This window comes from Salvelinus alpinus, chromosome 31 (genome assembly GCF_045679555.1).
Source record: "Salvelinus alpinus chromosome 31, SLU_Salpinus.1, whole genome shotgun sequence".
Lineage (NCBI taxonomy): Eukaryota > Metazoa > Chordata > Actinopteri > Salmoniformes > Salmonidae > Salvelinus > Salvelinus alpinus.
Window position 1 is genome coordinate 17,545,586 of NC_092116.1, and position 18,376 is coordinate 17,563,961.

At 44.3% G+C, this 18,376-nt stretch overlaps 2 protein-coding genes and 1 pseudogene across 3 annotated transcripts; 2 read left to right on the forward strand and 1 right to left on the reverse strand.

Annotated features, from left to right (window-relative positions):
• Window positions 1–2,997: 2,997 nt before the first annotated feature.
• Window positions 2,998–5,680, reverse strand: LOC139561052 (HAUS augmin-like complex subunit 3; annotated as a pseudogene).
• An 865-nt stretch (window positions 5,681–6,545) lies between these two features.
• Window positions 6,546–11,927, forward strand: LOC139561738 (prostaglandin reductase 1-like). 2 transcript variants are annotated; one of them, XM_071379007.1, is made up of 10 exons: window positions 6,546–6,703; window positions 7,399–7,523; window positions 7,660–7,705; window positions 7,916–7,975; window positions 8,708–8,875; window positions 9,777–9,933; window positions 10,103–10,219; window positions 10,475–10,580; window positions 11,137–11,255; window positions 11,616–11,927. In XM_071379007.1, the coding sequence occupies exons 2-10, from the start codon at window positions 7,418–7,420 to the stop codon at window positions 11,724–11,726; spliced, it is 990 nt and encodes a 329-aa protein (XP_071235108.1). In that variant the 5' UTR covers window positions 6,546–6,703; window positions 7,399–7,417; the 3' UTR covers window positions 11,727–11,927. The 2 variants fall into 2 exon arrangements, with proteins under 2 accessions (XP_071235108.1, XP_071235107.1); XM_071379006.1 differs by having other exon boundaries at window positions 6,645–6,779.
• A 1,082-nt stretch (window positions 11,928–13,009) lies between these two features.
• LOC139561739 (thioredoxin-like) lies at window positions 13,010–17,966 on the forward strand. The gene is made up of 5 exons (XM_071379008.1): window positions 13,010–13,174; window positions 14,099–14,203; window positions 15,270–15,335; window positions 17,246–17,311; window positions 17,530–17,966. Exons 1-5 carry the CDS (start codon window positions 13,151–13,153, stop codon window positions 17,593–17,595), a joined length of 327 nt encoding a protein of 108 aa, XP_071235109.1. The 5' UTR covers window positions 13,010–13,150; the 3' UTR covers window positions 17,596–17,966.
• The last annotated feature ends 410 nt before the right edge of the window (window positions 17,967–18,376 follow it).

Consider the following 18,376-nt stretch of genomic DNA (forward strand, 5'->3'; position numbering starts at 1 on the left):
CCCCTCCACAGCACTCAGGTGATACACACCCACTCCACAGCACTCAGGTGATACACACCCACTCCACAGCACTCAGGTGATACACACCCACTCCACAGCACTCAGGTGATACACACCCACTCCACAGCACTCTGGTGATACACACCCACTCCACAGCACTCTGGTGATACACACCCACTCCACAGCACTCTGGTGATACACACCCACTCCACAGCACTCTGACACACAGGAGCAGATTCAGTAGCAGGTTCATCCTGCCCAGATGTTCCACAGAGAGGTTTAGACATTTTTACCCACAGCCACGAGGCTTTTTAATAAGTGTAATTAGTTAACTGTTTTATGAGGTCTTTCTATTGGAAAATGGTGTTGCATGTTTCCCCCCAGAGTAGGATAGAAAACAGTACTTCAATCAGACTATTCTTTTAGGGATAATATGGTTGGTGCATGTGCCTTTGTGTCTTTTTATCATGTGTTGGTTATTGTTGCGTGTCCTGTCATTGTACGTCATTGATGATGCATGCTGTGATAAAACAATTACCCAAGTTGGGATTAATAAAGTAATACTCTACTCTCCAAGGGGAGTGGATGGAGCATGTGAGCTGTCTCTTCAGGTGAGCTGTGGGAGAAGACCAAAGGCAACCAATCAGTCGACAGAGAAAATGAACATCTGTGTTCTTACTGGACACGTTCAGGTAGTACCTCTGTTTCAAAACGTTTTTCCTCTAACTGAACCTGACCCTGATGCATCTCTCTCTGAGCAGCAAGGCGCATCAAGGAGTCCTAGGGGCTAGTTGTAGTCCACTCTCTCCAGGGAGGCTCCTGTGAGGGGGCATGGAGGACCAGGGAGTACCGCTCTCTGGGGGTAGAGGGGGCAGGGTCCTCGGACATAAACTACGGACAATGAATGCAATTGCGTTTTATCAATGGCAATTTGAATACACAGAGATACCGTGATGAGATCCAGAGGCCCTTTGTCGTGCCATTCATCCACCGCAATCACCTCGTGTTTCAGCATGATAATGCATGGCCCCATGTCTCAGGGATCTGCACACAATTTCTTGGAGCTGAAAATGACCCAGTTCTTCCATGGCCTGCATACTCACCAAACATGTCACCAATTGAGCATGTTTGGGATGCTCTGGATCGACGTGTACGACAGAGTGTTCCAGTTCCCGCCAATATCCAGCAACTTTATACAGTCATTGAAGAGGAGTGGGACAACATTCCACATGCCACAATCAACAGCCTGATCAATCTATACGAAGGAGACGTGAAAAACTGCATGATGCAAATGGTGGTTTTCTGATTCACGCCCCTCTCTCTTTTTTTTAAAGGTACATTACATGACCAAAAGTATGTGGACACCTCCTCGTCAAACATCTAATTCGAAAATCATGGGCATTAATATGGAGTTGGTCCCCCCTTTGCTGCAGCATCCACTATTCTGGGAAGGCTTTCCACTAGATGTTGGAACATTGCTGCGGGGACTTGCTTCCATTCAGCCACAAGAGCATTAGTGAGATCGGGCACTGATGTTGGGCGATTAGGCCTGGCTCGCAGTCGGTGTTCCAATTCAAGGTGTTCGATGGGGTTGAGGTCAGGGCTCTGTGCAGGCCTGTCAAGTTCTTCCACACCGATCTCAACAAACCATTTCTGTATGGACCTTGCTTAGTGCACGGGGGCATTGTCATGCTGAAACAGGAAAGGGCCTTCCCCAAACTGTTGCCACAAAGTTGGAAGCACAGAATCGTCTCTAGAATGTCATTGTATACTGTAATGTTAAGATTTCCCTTCACTGGAACTAAGAGGCCTAGCCCGAACCATGAAAAACAGCCCCAGACCATTCTTCCTCCTCCACCCAACTTTACAGTTGGCACTATGCATTCGGGCAGGTAGCGATCTCCTGGCATCAGCCAAACCCAGATTCGTCCATGACTGCCAGATGGTGAAGCGTGATTCATCACTCTAGAGAACACGTTTCCACTGCTCCAGAGGCCAATGGTGGCGAGCTTTACACCACTCCAGCCGATGCTTGGCATTGTACATAGTGATCTTAGGCTTGTGAGCGGCTGCTCGGCCATGGAAATTTCATTTCCATTTCATAAAGCTTCCGACGAACAGTTCTTGTGCTGACGTTGCTTCCAGAGGCAGTTTGGAACTCGGTAGTCAGTGTCCACATACTTTTGTACTTTATATATAGTGTATCTGTGATGCATATCTGTATTCGACCCACCACTGCGACCTGTATGCCCTAGTCGGCTGGCCCTCGCTACATGTTCGTCGTCAGACCCACTGGCTCCAGGTCATCTACAAGGCTATGCTAGGTAAAGTGCCGCCTTATCTCAGTTCACTGGTCACGATGGCTACACCCACCCGCAGCACGCGCTCCAGCAGGTGTATCTCACTGATCATCCCTAAAGCTAAAACCTCATTTGGACGCCTTTCCTTCCAGTTCTCTGCTGCCTGCGACTGGAACGAATTGCAAAAATCTCTGAAGTTGGAGACTTTTATCTCCCTCAACAACTTTAAAAATCTGCTATCCGAGCAGCTAACCGATCGCTGCAGCTGTACATAGTCCATCTGTAAACTACCCACCCAATTTACCTACCTCACCCCCCATACTGCTTTTATTTATTTACTTTTCTGCTCTTTTGCACACCAGTATCTCTTCTTGCACATGTTCATCTGATGATTTATCACTCCAGTGTTAATCTGCTAAATTGTAATTATTCGATTTATTGCCTACCTCATGCCTTTTGCACACATTGTATATAGATTCTCTTTTTTTCTACCATGTTATTGACTTGTTTATTGTTTACTCCATGTGTAACTCTGTGTTGTCTGTTCACACTGCTATGCTTTATCTTGGCCAGGTCGCAGTTGCAAATGAGAACTTGTTCTCAACTAGCCTACCTGGTTAAATAAAGGTGAAATAAAAAAAAAAAAAAAAAAATTCCTAGTCATGTCAAATACATAAATTAGTGCCAAATGAATTTATTTAAATTTACTGATTTCCTTATATGAACTGTAAGTAAAATCCTTGAAATTGTTGCATGTTGCATTTATATTCCTCCACCACTTTGTTCAGCAGCCTGGAGTCCAGGTGGAAGTAGACGTACAGTTCCCTCTCTCGCCTGAGGAGGGCGCTGTGGTCCGCTGTGGTGATTGGCTGTTTTCTCATCTCTTAACTCCGCCACTGCCTCCGCAACATTGTTCTCAACACCAATATGCTGGTTAACTTTGCTATTATGCACATAGTAACATGGTCTAGGAATAGGCACCAATTCAACAGCGCACTGATGTGTTTCAGAACTGCGGACAGCGACCACTTTCCAACACTGGAGAAAGCGAATTTGTTATAAAATATTTAAAAAATATTTGTGTTGCACAATTGTTCTTACATAATATAACCATATACAATTTCAGTGGCACGTCTTAGACTGATGGACTGTGCCATCCCCACGGCATCCACAATCGAACAGTCCACAGCACGAATTATATATATATATATTTTTCTACTGCTCGACTAAAGACATTTCAGTCGACCAACAGCCTATCGACTAAACAATCGACCATTCGACTAAATGGGGTCAGCCCTAGTCTGCATCATGATCAAAAACAGCATTTGTGCATTACAAAACAAACTAACTGTACCTGCTCCTGTCTGAAGGTATAATACTCCTGTCTGGAGGTATAGTACTCCTGTCTGGAGGTATAGTACTCCTGTCTGAAGGTATAGTACTCCTGTCTGGAGGTATAGTACTCCTGTCTGAAGGTATAGTACTCCTGTCTGAAGGTATAGTACTCCTGTCTGAAGGTATAGTACTCCTGTCTGGAGGTATAGTACTCCTGTCTGGAGGTATAGTACTCCTGTCTGGAGGTATAGTACTCCCGCCTGGAGGTATAGTACTCCCATCTGGAGGTATAGTACTCCCGTCTGGAGGTATAGTACTCCCGTCTGGAGGTATAGTACTCCCGTCTGGAGGTATAATACTCCCGTCTGGAGGTATAATACTCCCGTCTGAAGGTATAGTACTCCTGTCTGAAGGTATAGTACTCCTGTCTGAAGGTATAGTACTCCTGTCTGAAGGTATAGTACTCCTGTCTGGCCAGCTGCAGGTCTAGGTCTCCCCTAACCACAGGCAAGTTGAGCAGCCTGGTGCGTTGCCTCAGAGCTGCTGTAGAGGCCCCTGGAGGAGAGATTCTAGATCAGCCCCCACGCCCTGAAGCTCACGCCTGGACAAGGCCTCACGCGCCTGGAGAGAGGAGGTGTTGGTGGTGGTGCCATGTGAGAGGAGAGAGGGAGAAGTTAGAGTTAATATGCAACTCTCATGAACCATCCAATGCCCACTGCCCTTACCAACATGTTATATAGTGATACCAATAATTGCAATAAAAAGGGCATTCCAAAAGGTTATACGATAAACAATTTCAAAACAGGTGCCTTACCTTGGTGAATGACCGCAGGTTCTCAGTGATCCACCCCAGCCCGGCCCTGGCTCGCTCTTCCTCTGCCCTGGCCTTGAACAACTGGTGCAGGACCACAATCTGACCCCACTGGAGCCTGGCCATCTCACTCCTCTGCTCCACCACTCTTTTTCCATCCTTCTCTTTTATCTCATCCCCCTCTCCATCTCCGCAGAGGCTGAGGTCCAGGAACTGGAAGCGTTCTGAGCAGGAGGTCTCCACCATGCCGGTGATGCCCTGGAAGAACTGGTGCCGGGTGAGGGTGGCCAGGGCCTTGGTGTTCAGCTCCTCCTGGTGGAGATAGTGCTCCAGAGATAGCTGGGAGAACAGGACAGGAGGCCCTAGTGGGTGGGTACTGAGGGCCGAGGCAGCAGCCTCTCCCTGGGTCTTTCCTTCCTTGGAATCTGGGTCTACTTTGAGGTAGGATCCTAGTTTCCTCACCTCGTCCGTGAAGGTCTGTAGTGCGGCATTTGTCCCGGCATTCTCCGTCCCCAGCGCCGCGTTGGCATCCTTCAGCCTGCCATTGGCCGCATCCTGCTGGGCGGCTAATCGGAGCGCAGCGTCAGCCCGGGGGGTGGCGAGCACCTGGAGCTTCTTGTGGCGCCACTGTTTCAGCTGCATCTCCTTTTTCAACACTACTAGCTCCGCCTCTAGATCTTCCACGTTCACCTCGTCCTCCGTCAAGGATGAAAAAGATGAGGAAGGGTGGACCACGCTACTTGCAGCCGCAGGCATACAGGTGTTGAGGACTTCGCCCGGGTCAGCCTGATCAAATATGGGCTTGATGGAGTCACCTTAAAGGCCCGGGCCTCCTCTGGGGTGAGGACGTTGCCCTGGTTGAGGGTGCGGCATACAAAGCGAAGGAGGTGGAGGTTTTCCGAAGCGCAGGCAAACAGCCAATCAAACTCAGAGCCCTTCAGGGATAGGGTGCCCGGATAACCTAACCGACCAAGCACATCCACGAACTGACCGCTGTCTAACATGACGACAGCACCCTACCACAGATAGAACAATGAGACAGATATTTCACCGGATGTATAAATGTGAAGCATACGCTTGGCGTTTCCACTCACTACCAAATATGGTAGTGAGAGCAGTGTGGGAGAAGATGGAACGAAGATAGAACATTTTCTCATCAATGAAATATTTGATCTCAATACAGTTTTCTGTTCCCAAAAATAGAATCTCTTACAAACAGATTGGACTAAGTTTCATTGACTGTACCATTTGCCAAAGTAAAAAAATATATATTGCATTGTTTAAAAGGAGTACAAACGCTAACTGAGTTTGGTTCCTGGAATGAGGGGTAAACTCTCAGTTTTAGCAATTTCTAATATGAAATCTAAAGGACCTAGAAATTGTCAGGATGAAAGCTTCTCCGCCCTGATGATCGTGTAGTCAGTCAATAATCTCCATCGTTCGGTAGGTCACGTTAATTAGGAGGCGTGGATTTGAAACAAATCACAACGGCTGGATAACGGCATTATTGAGTTGAGCGTTGAAGAAATGTTTAACCAAATGTAGTTTGTTTGTGAACTATAACTCCGGTGACACAAACTGTCAACTTTACAGCCTAGTAAGATCAGAAATTGTTTCACATAATTAACTAGCTAACGTTACTGTAAACTCGCTAGCCACATTCTAACGACTGAGGTCCGTGAAGTGAATAGCTGCATCAATTCTGAAGCAATTTGTCCACCGATATTTTACATTGTTCATTTCTTATTTTTCAACTGGTAGGAAGCGGCTACTAAAGCGAAATGCGCGCTCTCTCATCCATCTTCTTTGGGGTTATTTGCGAACTACACGCAACAAATGTATTGTCGCCAGCAACTGGACGGAAGAAAAGTAAATTACACTACGGGGAAGAGAAATGTAACATTCATCCACACAAACTACGAAATAATAACAAATATATACTTCAGTCGCTCGAAACCTCAAATCCCATGTTCAGGGTCTGGGGCCTGATATGGTTGGACCACACACGTCACTAATCCATGTAGCTCATCAAATGTTAAACGCATAAATTGTTCAACTAAAGAAACAATATCATTAGGATATTTCTTGATTTCTTTTTCAATTAGCCCCGTGCCGTTTATCACCATTGCAACAAAGCGACAGTCGCGCTCTCAACATTACGTTCTACGTCACGCGATGGGGATCCGCTAAACAACTTTTTCAGCCAATGAGAAAGTAGTCGAGCCTACCTGCCCACGCTCTTTTTTAACGTTTCTAGGTACGTTTTGATATTTCTTTCATTCTGCATGGAGAACAGTGACCTAGAAGTGTGATTTGTTTATACGTTATTCGAGGTGAGTTTTGCTGGACAAGGTATGGCATTCAAACGCATTGATAGAGAGAAATGCTTATTTAACTCGTTTCATCATCTGTTGTGGTGGTGGTCGACAGACCCCTATAAAGTTGGCTTGCACGGTATTCATTTGGCATCAATGCACAACACTCGGCTAGGTTCTGCAAGTCCTTTATCTAGCTAACCTAGTGCTGTGGGATAAATGTGAATTTTGCTATTCTAAATAGCAGCCTACTGTAGGCTACTATAGTACTGCAAATCAATGCATGCTTGTTTTTGCTGGCACAATACTCTTTACTGCACAGACTGCCGTGGCCATGCTTACCAGCTGATCAACAATCTTTGAATAACATGCATCCTTTGTTGAAGTACAGTAGTTTCTCGTCATCCTGTTATGATATAAGCATCTGGGTGTTAAATGTATCTATTGCATTTCTAGCTTTATTTTATATCTCAACCTACAGTTTTAGTTTGCTCTAGTTTAGAGCTGCCTATCAGTATGCATGACATGTTGCTACATTCAGGATGCACAAGTAGAAACGGTTCCAAGGTTATCTTTGGCGAGGAGTTATCTTTAGTTGTATTGAAAGCAAGTAAGTAAATCATATATTATTTCATAGTTGTCCAAAGCAAAGAGCCATGGTTCAATCCAAGACCTGGGTCCTGGCCCGTCACTTTGAAGGCTTCCCGGAGGACAGCAACTTTGAGCTGAAGCTGGAGCAGCTGCCAGAGCCTAAAGATGGAGGTAACAAACCTGTGGGGATGAGCTCATCACATTGACTTAGATCATCTGGACCAGTACCTGCACTGAGTACAAGATTCCTGCACCTGACTGAAGCTGATATGAGTGATGCCATAAGTTGTTGTTCTGTCTGTTTCAGAGGTGCTTCTCGAGGCACTATTTCTCAGTGTGGATCCATACATGAGGTAGGGGAGAAAAGTCAAAGAAAAAGGGGACGGGGTTGGATTCCCCTAACATGTGCCATTTAGGTCATGTTTCATGTAATGTGATATCTGTAAGGAAAAGGATATGTTGTTATTCACTGAACAGTTTTGACTTTGCTCAACCACAGCTCTTCAGTATATTTCAGTACAGAAACCATCTCATCTGATTAGTTCCTCTGTGGTTGTTTCCAGACCGTTCAGCCGACTGCGTATGAAAGAGGGGGGAGTGATGATCGGAACTCAAGTGGCCAAGTAAGAAAAATAAGCAAGTCCGCTTCCAAATGGCACCCTATTACCTACATAGTGCACTAGTGGGCCCTGGTCAAAAGCAGTTCACTATGTAGGGAATAAGTTGCCATTTGGGATGCAGGACAAAGTTAACTGCCTTTCATCTACCATGAGAGGACATGCATGCCTGCCGTTTACTGCAAGAGAATCGGTCCTGCACCTGTTATTCATTTCCGAGGCAGTAGATTATCATTCGTGACTGCAGTTGTAAGAGAACAAATTGAATGCACTTGGCAGTGTGTTCTGAGGTTCCGTTCCTGCCACAAGTGAATGGTTCAATGTGTTTTCACAGACAAAGTTTGTTATTGAGAGTGAGTCTGTCTGGATAAGTACACAGAACCAAATGACTCTCCCCTGCTTTCACTCTCTCCCCAGGGCTTTTTAAGTTATTTTACTGAGTTTATATCCTTGAATACTGTCATTAAAGTATCTTTGTGAATGTGTACAGATTGTTTTGGAATTTCCGAAGGCTTCCATTGACATTTCATATGTATTCAAATTAGTCTCTAGATAAACAATTTAGCAACCACTGAGGGTGGTTGACGTAATCCCAGATTAAACCTTCTCTGTGACTAGAAACACTTTCAGTTGGAGATTCTTCGTTAGGCATACTTTAGGATCTGTGTCTTCTGAGTATGATCAACTGTCTGATAGTTAATTCAGTTTGTTTATTTGTTTGCGCGTGTGGTTTTCTAGGGTGATCCAGAGCAACAACTCAACCTTCCCAATTGGGTGCCATGTGGTTGGTAGATGCGGCTGGAGGACACACACTGTGTCTGATGGGACAGGCCTGACACGCCTTCTGTCTGACTGGCCACAGGAGGTCCCCATGTCCCTGGCTCTGGGGGCCATCGGCATGCCTGGGTAAGGAATGGGGGACTTCCTGAGTGCCAGTGGCTTCTATTTTGGGGTAAAAGTCTCAGAAATCCTGGTCCGAGGGCAACAGCACTCGTACAGAATGTCAGAACATTGTTAATGTGGGAGGCAATCCGTCTGCCTAGGGAGAATAGTAAAAAAACAAGAGTTCCTATGCCATGTATCACCACTGGCCACAAAGTGTGGAACATTTATGTTTTCAGGCCAGAAGAAGGGCCTGGGTAAGGAGGAATGCTAACAGTTAATTCTGTCAGCTAAATGTTGGAGCTAGTGTTGGAGAATTTGCAGCACAGCTGTTTCATGACAGATTAAATGTTGACCTCAAGTCTGCCAGGAAAAACATCTGTATGTTTTCCTTTGAGTTTGATAAAACAAAGATTTGGGCCACAGATGTCTCCGGTCACCATTTACAGTCCTGTTCCGCTGAACTCTAAACCGTTTGAATGAGTCATAATTCAGATGAACATCCATCTGATGCTACTGCTTGTGTTTTTAAGTATCTAAAAAGCTTTATTTTGACGGTGAAGAATTATATGGGAGAGACAGGCAAGGAGGAGAGAAAGGTTGAGGCGGGGGTTGCCCTCACGACCATTGGGGTTGTACATGTGTGCTTTCTGATGGGAGTGTTCCCACTGGACCACATGGGTGACACATCTATGGTTAAACTTCTTATTAAAGAGCTCTCCCTCTGGTGCTCTGACTACAGGCTGACAGACCTTATGTGGTCTCCAGTGTTGTCTCTGCTGTTTGATCACTCTTTAAACAGTTTCAATATATGGAATCACAACTCTTTGTCTGGGGGTTTGAGAATTTAAAAACTTTGAAAGACAAATTACTGTATTCAATGGACTATAAAGTTGTATTTTATTCTATTGTAATCTGATTGTAGGTTAACAGCCCTGTACGGTCTGGAGGAGGTGCTGGGGCTGCAGGCTGGAGACACCCTCCTGGTGAACGCTGCAGCTGGGGCTGTGGGCTCCGCTGTGGGCCAGATCGCTAAGATCAAGGGCTGCAGGGTGGTGGGCTCCACCGGGTCTGACGCCAAGGTAAGAATGAAAAAGGGATTTGAATGAAAGACTGGGAGGCAAAAATGCAATGGTCATCATCTGTTTCTTTGTCTTTATCCTTTGATTAAAATAGGGGGCAGCACTTGATTGTTTCATTTTCTTTTCCATAACTTTTTTGCTTATTCATTTTCTCTTTTCCGACACCAAGGTGGCCTTCCTCAAGGAGCTGGGCTTCGATGAGGCCTTCAACTACAAAACAGTCAGCTCTCTGGAGGAGGCCCTGAAGACTGCCTCACCTGACGGATACCACTGCTTCTTTGAGAACGTAGGTTATATAGTAGTTATCAAGTATTTGGTTCTAGTAAAGTATTTATATAAAGTGTAATTAAGTAGTTTTATAATAATTCACTCTGATACTTGTAATATTGTTAGATATGGCTGCTACTTTTTAGTTATAAAGTAGTATTTCACTCTGGTTTTAATATCATTAGACATATATATAGTGTCGGACGCTATCAGTGTTTTGTAATGGGTATTTCATCCTAACATATTTACCTGGATATAACTTACGTTTTCATAGGTGGGAGGCCCTTTCTCTAGTGTGGCCATCCCTCAGATGAAGGAGTTTGGAAGGATAGCCTTGTGCGGGGGCATCTCAACATACAATGACACCACTCCACAAACAGGTCTGCTCTCGCTCTCTTTTCTTACAGAGATGCACATTTAAAGAACCCATTCAAATATACACAACTCTACATTGCATAACTCTCTAATTTGTGTTACCTTTATTATATGCTGTGAGTGTTGAGATTGTGCGCTGACTGTGCTCATTTCACTATTCCACTAGAGGGCGCCATTAGCCAGTATTACACTCAGAATGCTGTCACCAGCTGAATGTTTCATTCAGTGGAGGCTGGTGGGGGAAGCTAGAGGCGAACAGTCTCATTGTAATGTCTGGGATAGAATAAATGGAACGGTCCATTTATTCCATTTATGCCATTCCAGCCATTACAATGAGCCTGTCATCCTATAGCTCCCCCCACCAGCCTCCTCTGGTTTCATTACATAAAAATGAATTAAGAAGCATATTGGATCTTTGTTTTCCTTTGCCTATATGGCACACTCTATAATCTCTTTCCTCATCTTGCTTTTCCTTTCTCTCTCTCTTACTCTCAATATCTCTCATCGCTCTCATTTTCTCTCACTTTCTTTCACTTCTTTCGCTCCCCCTCTCTCGGACAGGTCCCTACCCCCAGCTGACCATGATCTTTAAGCAGCTGAAGATGGAGGGCTTCCTGGTGGGCAGGTGGGAGCATAAGAACCAAGAGGCTCTGAGGAGACTGATGGCCTGGAAGAGGGAGGCAAGTACAGTACTGAGGATAAAAAGTAGCCTGAAATCCAGACCTGTTTTGTGCTAACATTACACTCCTTGTGCTCTGACATGTTTGGCTTATGACATGGAATACAAGGAGTGGAATGTAAGCACAAACAGACTGGTACCCAGGGTACATAAAAACTGTCTGAAGTTGAGAATCATGAAAATGCTGTATTGGGTAACAATTTCAGGACACCATGTTTTACATATTGTATAGATGTCTGTTAGCTGTACACCCTGTTATTCTAGTAAGCCTTCATCTCATTTCGAGCTATTCATATTTACAATATGAAATGTCTGACTATCAGAGATTTTAGACCTGTTAATGTTATGTTTTTATCCACAGGGGAAACTGCAGTGTCGTGAGCATGTCACTGAAGGCTTTGAGAACATGCCTGCTGCCTTTATGGGAATGCTGCAGGGAGACAATATTGGAAAAGCCATTGTTAAAGTTTAGATGGCTTCAATGGATACTCTATCATAGAATTAGAATTCATGGAACATTCCCATAGGAACGCCAAACTATAACCATGACATTGCATTCTGGAATCATTTTTCTATAGTGCATTCATAGCACAACCTTATTATATACACATCATAGTCCGTCCTTGAATCCAAATGTTTACTTTGTATGAAGTATTAAAGTCTTTTTATGGCTTTTATTGTCTGACTTCAATGTTTTACTCACAAATCAGATTCAAATGAATTGATAGTGTTTCGTAGGCGACCAAGTAGTAATTTAGTAATGGCAAGATGTGCATCGCCACACTGTACCACAGACCTAGGTTGTTCTGTCTTATTGCAGACTATAGCTCTAAAAATAACTCTGCTCATAATTAATGCTTCTCATCTCCTTGAAAGCAGGAAGAAAGTGCTTTGTTCATTAGGCACCAAACGGTAGTAAAAAGGTCTAAAAAAGGGAGGTACTACCTGGAATTGTCCAATAAGAAATGTTCCTTTTCCATTTGAAAACATTTACTACGGTGTGCCCTAATGAATGTGAGCCAGGGCTTTGAAGCTCCTGTGCTCCTACGCTGTCATTGAGTGGATCCAAAACAATAGTGTAAGGTCTATCACCCCGTAGCTGTCTACAACATCCCTTTGTTTGATATGAATGAGACGTCTTTATTTTTAGTTACTGATTTGAATTTCAGTAGAGCTCAGGTGACAAGATGTTCGTTTCTGTAATAAGACAAACCTCATGGTGAGAGCCTGTCATGTACATAACCATGGACCACCATGAGGAAGGAAGGAAAGCATGAATCATACCAATAATGTCATCTGATGGGACTATTACAATGTATTTGATGCATTCAGATCACGTTGGTCCATCAATCCACAGAATAAATTACTTTCTCATTGGATTTGAATGTTCAGTGTAATTACTTTCCCAGCTCCAATGCTATTTGACCCTGCTTCTTGACTCATCGGTTCTCTCAACCAATCCCCTGCTGGTTCTGTAGTAAACCAGGAATTTGTCAAGTCACCGTGACTTGTGGAATAAACTATTGTACATGTTGCCTACACAATATGCAGCATTCATATAGTCAAACCAATTGTGGTACCTTTTGATTCATTCCAGAAAATACTATGTTCAAGTATTCGATGTATTTGAATGACCCAAGTCATTTGCAGTCTTGAGAAGTAGCTTAATCTACACATAAAATATGAAAATGTATTATTTGCGTTGCTTGAAGCAGGTGCTACAATGTTTCTATTGTCATCCCCGTCAAGCAGTTGGCTCGTGGATCGCCCACGAGGGGCAGGGCTTATGCGCGGCTTTTATAAACCCGGCGGCGTCACTTCACACACTGAAAGCCGCTTGCTGTCACAGGAGCTTAGTATTGTGTTGTAACAGACCGCCAATAAACCACCATCAACATGATTATCGAAATTGAAGATAAGGTAAGACATGTTTTTACTTCGTGCATAGCTCTTTTGATTGATCGTCCGACTCAGTTTGGGGGTTTTGAAGCGTTTATAACGTTGCGCCTGAACATTCCTAATATGCAACTAACTGGCCAGGCTTATCTGGACTACCTCTAACTTGCTGGCTACCGTCCCGGTTAGTGTTGTATGTAGCTATTTAATGTGTAAATTCCAGATAACCTGGACTTTAATGGGTTGTGTTGCATCATCATGGTTGCAATGTTATGTGGAGCAGATGGAATCAGTCCCGGGCAGTGATGTGTATAAACCCTGGATTGGCAGTTATGTATTGACCGTTAAGAGGTTTTGAAGCCACTGGTCGTCCATGTTGGCACTCCCCGGTAGGAACTCTTTCATAGGAGTTAATGCAATTCTACAGTATTTAAAGGACAAAATGACAGGTATTTAAGTTGTAGTAGGGACAGTAACATAAGTAATCTGAAAACATACTTTAAGGAATGTATGTTTAGTTCAGATTGTATAATTTGAAAGTATGCATTTAGGTGTGTGTAATAATATAATAAATGTGTCAAACAAATGTAGACATGAATAAATGCATTTCAATAGCTTCCTAAATATGTTTTACAATGTGAGGGAGGGCCAAGCTGGAGGTATGATGGCTGCAACACAGTGCCCCCTGTCAATCATCGTGTGTGTGTGTGTGATAGTCTACCAAAGTCCTGTTCCTGCCTCAAACGGGTTAAGGTTGGCGCTAAACAAGGTCCTATAAACCACTAGCATGTTCATATCAACCAATAAAGTATTATATTCTTATGATGCCAGACATTGTTGATGGCCAATAACATATTCTATGTTTGTCATTCTCATTGTGGATGGACAATGTGTTCTGTAGGCTCTTCCTCACAGTTTATTAATAAAGTATTCTCTAATGTTCTGTAGGATACCTTCTTCAGTGCCCTGAAGGAAGCAGGAGACAAGCTGGTGGTAGTAGACTTCACAGCCTCCTGGTGCGGCCCCTGCAAGAACATTGCACCCTTCTTCAAAGTGAGTGGTCCAACACTCAACTTCTCTAGCTTAGCTGTACCATTACTCACGCGGGGAGGTTCTTCTGATTAGTTTATGATCTTGTTCTAGGGCCCGTATTTATAAAGCATCTTAGATTTGGAGTGCTGAGCTAGGATCAGTTCTCCATTTTTAGATCATAATCAATATGATTACAAGGACAGGGTGGATCTGTTACTAGATCAGCTCTCCCACTGAGATGCTTTATGAATACAGGCCCAGTTGTGCCTAGTCTAGTTAAGATGCACCCTGCTAGCTGTCAGATGGTCTCCTGTGAGAGGCCTCATGCCAAGTAGGGGGAGTCTGAAGGGGTTGGTTGGTCTGAGCCAGAGATATTATGGAAGAAAAAAAACTGTGTGCAAACCCTATTCCCTACATAGTATACAACTTTTGACCAGGGCCCATAGGACTCTGGTCAAAAGTAGTGCCGTATATAGGGAATAGGATGCCATTTAGGATGTAGCCTGTGTTGTGGTGGCCATGTCGTCTTGGCAACCATCGAGAAGTGAAGAGCCCTTAATATAGACTGTAAACAAAATGCTAATGAACAATTCTGAGATGATCAGTCATAAGCCCACTGAGGCAGAGCAGGGTTGTTAAGTAGGGCCTTGCCGTAAACTATTTAAAACGAAAAACTGGGTCAATACTCGCATTACGTAGCATTCAAGTGGAGATGTGAATCAACCTATGGTGTGTGTCCTCCATCAATCCCCCTTGTATGGTATGTCTCTATCTAGACGGACAGTACTGGGTCAATAATAGACAGGTGGATACATGAGCTGCTGTGTCTGACTCATCTGGTTGAGTTAATGGTTACAAAATTCCCAAGTTTTACAGAATCCTCCTGGTGTAGGATTCTGGATTCCCCCCTCCCCTCCGGTTCCGGGAATCTTCGAACCAGGATTTCTGGAAAACCTGGAGATTTTGGGGAAGCTAATAGAATTTTGGAATCCTAGTTTAGCCAGCAGTACACTGCTAGGCCTGTTTTCCCATTGGGGCTGTCTTGCTGACCCTTGACCTTTAACCTGTGCTCTCTGCTCCTCTACAGGGGCTGTCGGAAAAACCAGAGAACAAGAATGTGGTTTTCCTCAAGGTGGACGTGGACGAGGCAGCGGTGAGTCAGTTGTGTGTGTGTGTTCCACAAACATTGAACAACTGTTAATTGTTCTTGTTGAAAGTGCTTGGGCATTATGTACTGAACGTTGAAGTGATGAAATGGGACGTTATCAGATTGTCTGTGAATTAGTACTAACAGTCCAGTTGGTGTATTTGAATACAGATAACTCTTTGTAAAGATGGATTTCTTGCCTAACATTGACTAGACCTCATGTATGTAGATCTATTGGGAAACACCACGAGGCTATCTCTTGAAGTACAAGACTCGAGAGAATACTTTGGTTAGGAAAGTGGGGTCAGTAGAAGAGCCGGCTGTCTGGCTGGCAGTTTTCAGGTGAAAGGTTACTATCCAATTGTGTGACTTTGTTGCATTGAGCTGGGGTTGCTGTGGCGACGGGAAGTGGCTTGGCGGTGGGTGTTTTTGTACAGTCAGACACTGGGTTGCTGTGGTGACGGGAAGTGGCTTGGCATTGGGTGTTTTTGTACAGTCCAGACACTGGGTTGCTGTGGCGATGGGAAGTGGCTTGGCGGTGGGTGTTTTTGTACAGTCCAGACACTGGGTTGCTGTGGCGACGGGAAGTGGCTTGGCGGTGGGTGTTTTTGTACAGTCCAGACACTGGGTTGCTGTGGCGATGGGAAGTGGCTTGGCGTTGGGTGTTTTTGTACAGTCCAGACACTGGGTTGCTGTGGCGACGGGAAGTGGCTTGGCGTTGGGTGTTTTTGTACAGTCCAGACACTGGGTTGCTGTGGCGATGGGAAGTGGCTTGACGTTGGGTGTTTTTGTACAGTCAGACACTGGGTTGAACCCATCAGTCAGTTATTATCTCAGCTGTCTGTGTTGGGTCATATAGTATGCAGTCATGTAGACTACTGTGTGGCCGGGTGTACACAGAGAGGGGGGGGTTCCAAGACCTGCTCTTCTGCTTTTCCCTTGTATATTATTACAGAAGGCTTGAGGTGATTTGCCCAGTCAGGCAGGACAGGTTTGTCCTAAGGCCTTCCTTACTGGGTGATACTCAACCACATCAATGTGCTTTTTATAGAGGGAGCCTGTTTATTTATACTACTACTGTACCTTTTTAGCATGGTTTCTAATAGACATAAAATAAATCATACAACCAGGGATTTGAGAGGAATGGGAGATACAGTAGAGGAATGCTGAGGCAGAGGGCTCGTAGTGAGGACGACTGGCTACTATTCTGAACTTTGAGTGGTGATCTTTCTGGCGCCCAGACCTGATGAAGCATCAAGTGTCTGCTACACAGAGTGGAAGAGAAGTCCAGTGGCTATAAGAGTCAGGCTGGTTCCCAGACCTGATGAAGCATCAAGTGTCTGCTACACAGAGTGGAAGAGAAGTCCAGTGGCTATAAGAGTCAGGCTGGTTCCCAGACCTGATGAAGCATCAAGTGTCTGCTACACAGAGTGGAAGAGAAGTCCAGTGGCTATAAGAGTCAGGCTGGTTCCCAGACCTGATGAAGCATCAAGTGTCTGCTACACAGAGTGGAAGAGAAGTCCAGTGGCTATAAGAGTCAGGCTGGTTCCCAGACCTGATGAAGCATCAAGTGTCTGCTACACAGAGTGGAAGAGAAGTCCAGTGGCTATAAGTCAGGCTGGTTCCCAGACCTGATGAAGCATCAAGTGTCTGCTACACAGAGTGGAAGAGAAGTCCAGTGGCTATAAGAGTCAGGCTGGTTCCCAGACTTGCCCTCTACAAGATCATCAGCAGACTCTGTCACCATCATCTACCATCCTCTGTCCATCTCTCTCCGCTCAAGCCATGAACTGACCCTCTCCATCTTCATAGGATGCAGCGATCAAAGACTTGGCCTCTATTGGTTGATCTGTCATGATATATTGCTTGTTTGGTCTACGTTTGAATCACCCTTCACTCTGCCTCTCCTTCTATAGGATGTGGCCAAACACTGTGACATCAAATGCATGCCGACGTTCCATTTCTACAAGAATGAGAAAAAGGTGGGTATTTTCTTGTAATTCATCTTTTCCTTTTTATAAATGACAATAAAATAATTAACACTTAACTGATGGTCGCTTTAGTTGATTTTCCTCTCGGACCAAAGACTGTATTATATTTAGTATAACAGTTGGCTGTAGCGCTGTACTAGCCTATGTTCTTGAACATTATTGTAGTACGTTGAAAGTGATATTAGAATTCCTTGTGGTGTCGTTCCCAGGTGGATGATTTCTCTGGGTCCAACGAAGCCAAACTGGAGGAGAAGGTCAACACTCTGAGGTCATGAGGAAGAGGCTGACACACATCTGCACTGACGCTGTACAAACGCCACCACCAACCGTCTTTAGACCAAACTCCCTCTTGAAGGAATAATTCCACTGTAGTCCAATTCCCTCCCGAAGGACAGATTCCACCATATGTACGACAAAACATTCAGTTTTAATTCAAAATTGTTTTTTAAAATTGTTAAATGTTAATACTAAACCATGCCTCTAAATCCTCCAGTGTATCAGTCGTTCTTATTCAGGTCAAGAGTTTATCTCCATTTTTAAAAAGGCCCATAATATTTTAGGTGTTTTTATATATTAGAGCAATGCTGTTGGGATTTTGACTGTTCTGTTGAAGTGAGTGGATTCAATAAATTAAGATGAATGCTGACGTCTGGTATGAGTTTCCTAAATCTTTTTTGGGATGAGTTAATTGGACAAGGGACTCTTCATGGCGCAGTAGTCAACTGTATATTTAACTTTCTAGACTAGAATTGAGCATCCCATTTGCATGTTGTGTTTTATAGCCTGTTTATCTAGATTTAGTAGGTACGAAAGTATAGCTTAGAAATGTGTAGTCTTAAGATTCTATACATTCTAAAGCATCATGTATTGACTAGAAGGCCTCGTGTAGTAACTACAGTAAAGGGAGAGTGCTTTAAGGCCTAGATTCAGATCAAGCGATAGCCGACACCCGCATAGCTGACGTCTGAGGTGTAACTGCATTGGAGCGTCTTAGTCCTTGTCACGACGCCACACCCGTCCCAGTCGTGTTAGACTTTCAGAATGAAAAAGTCTAGG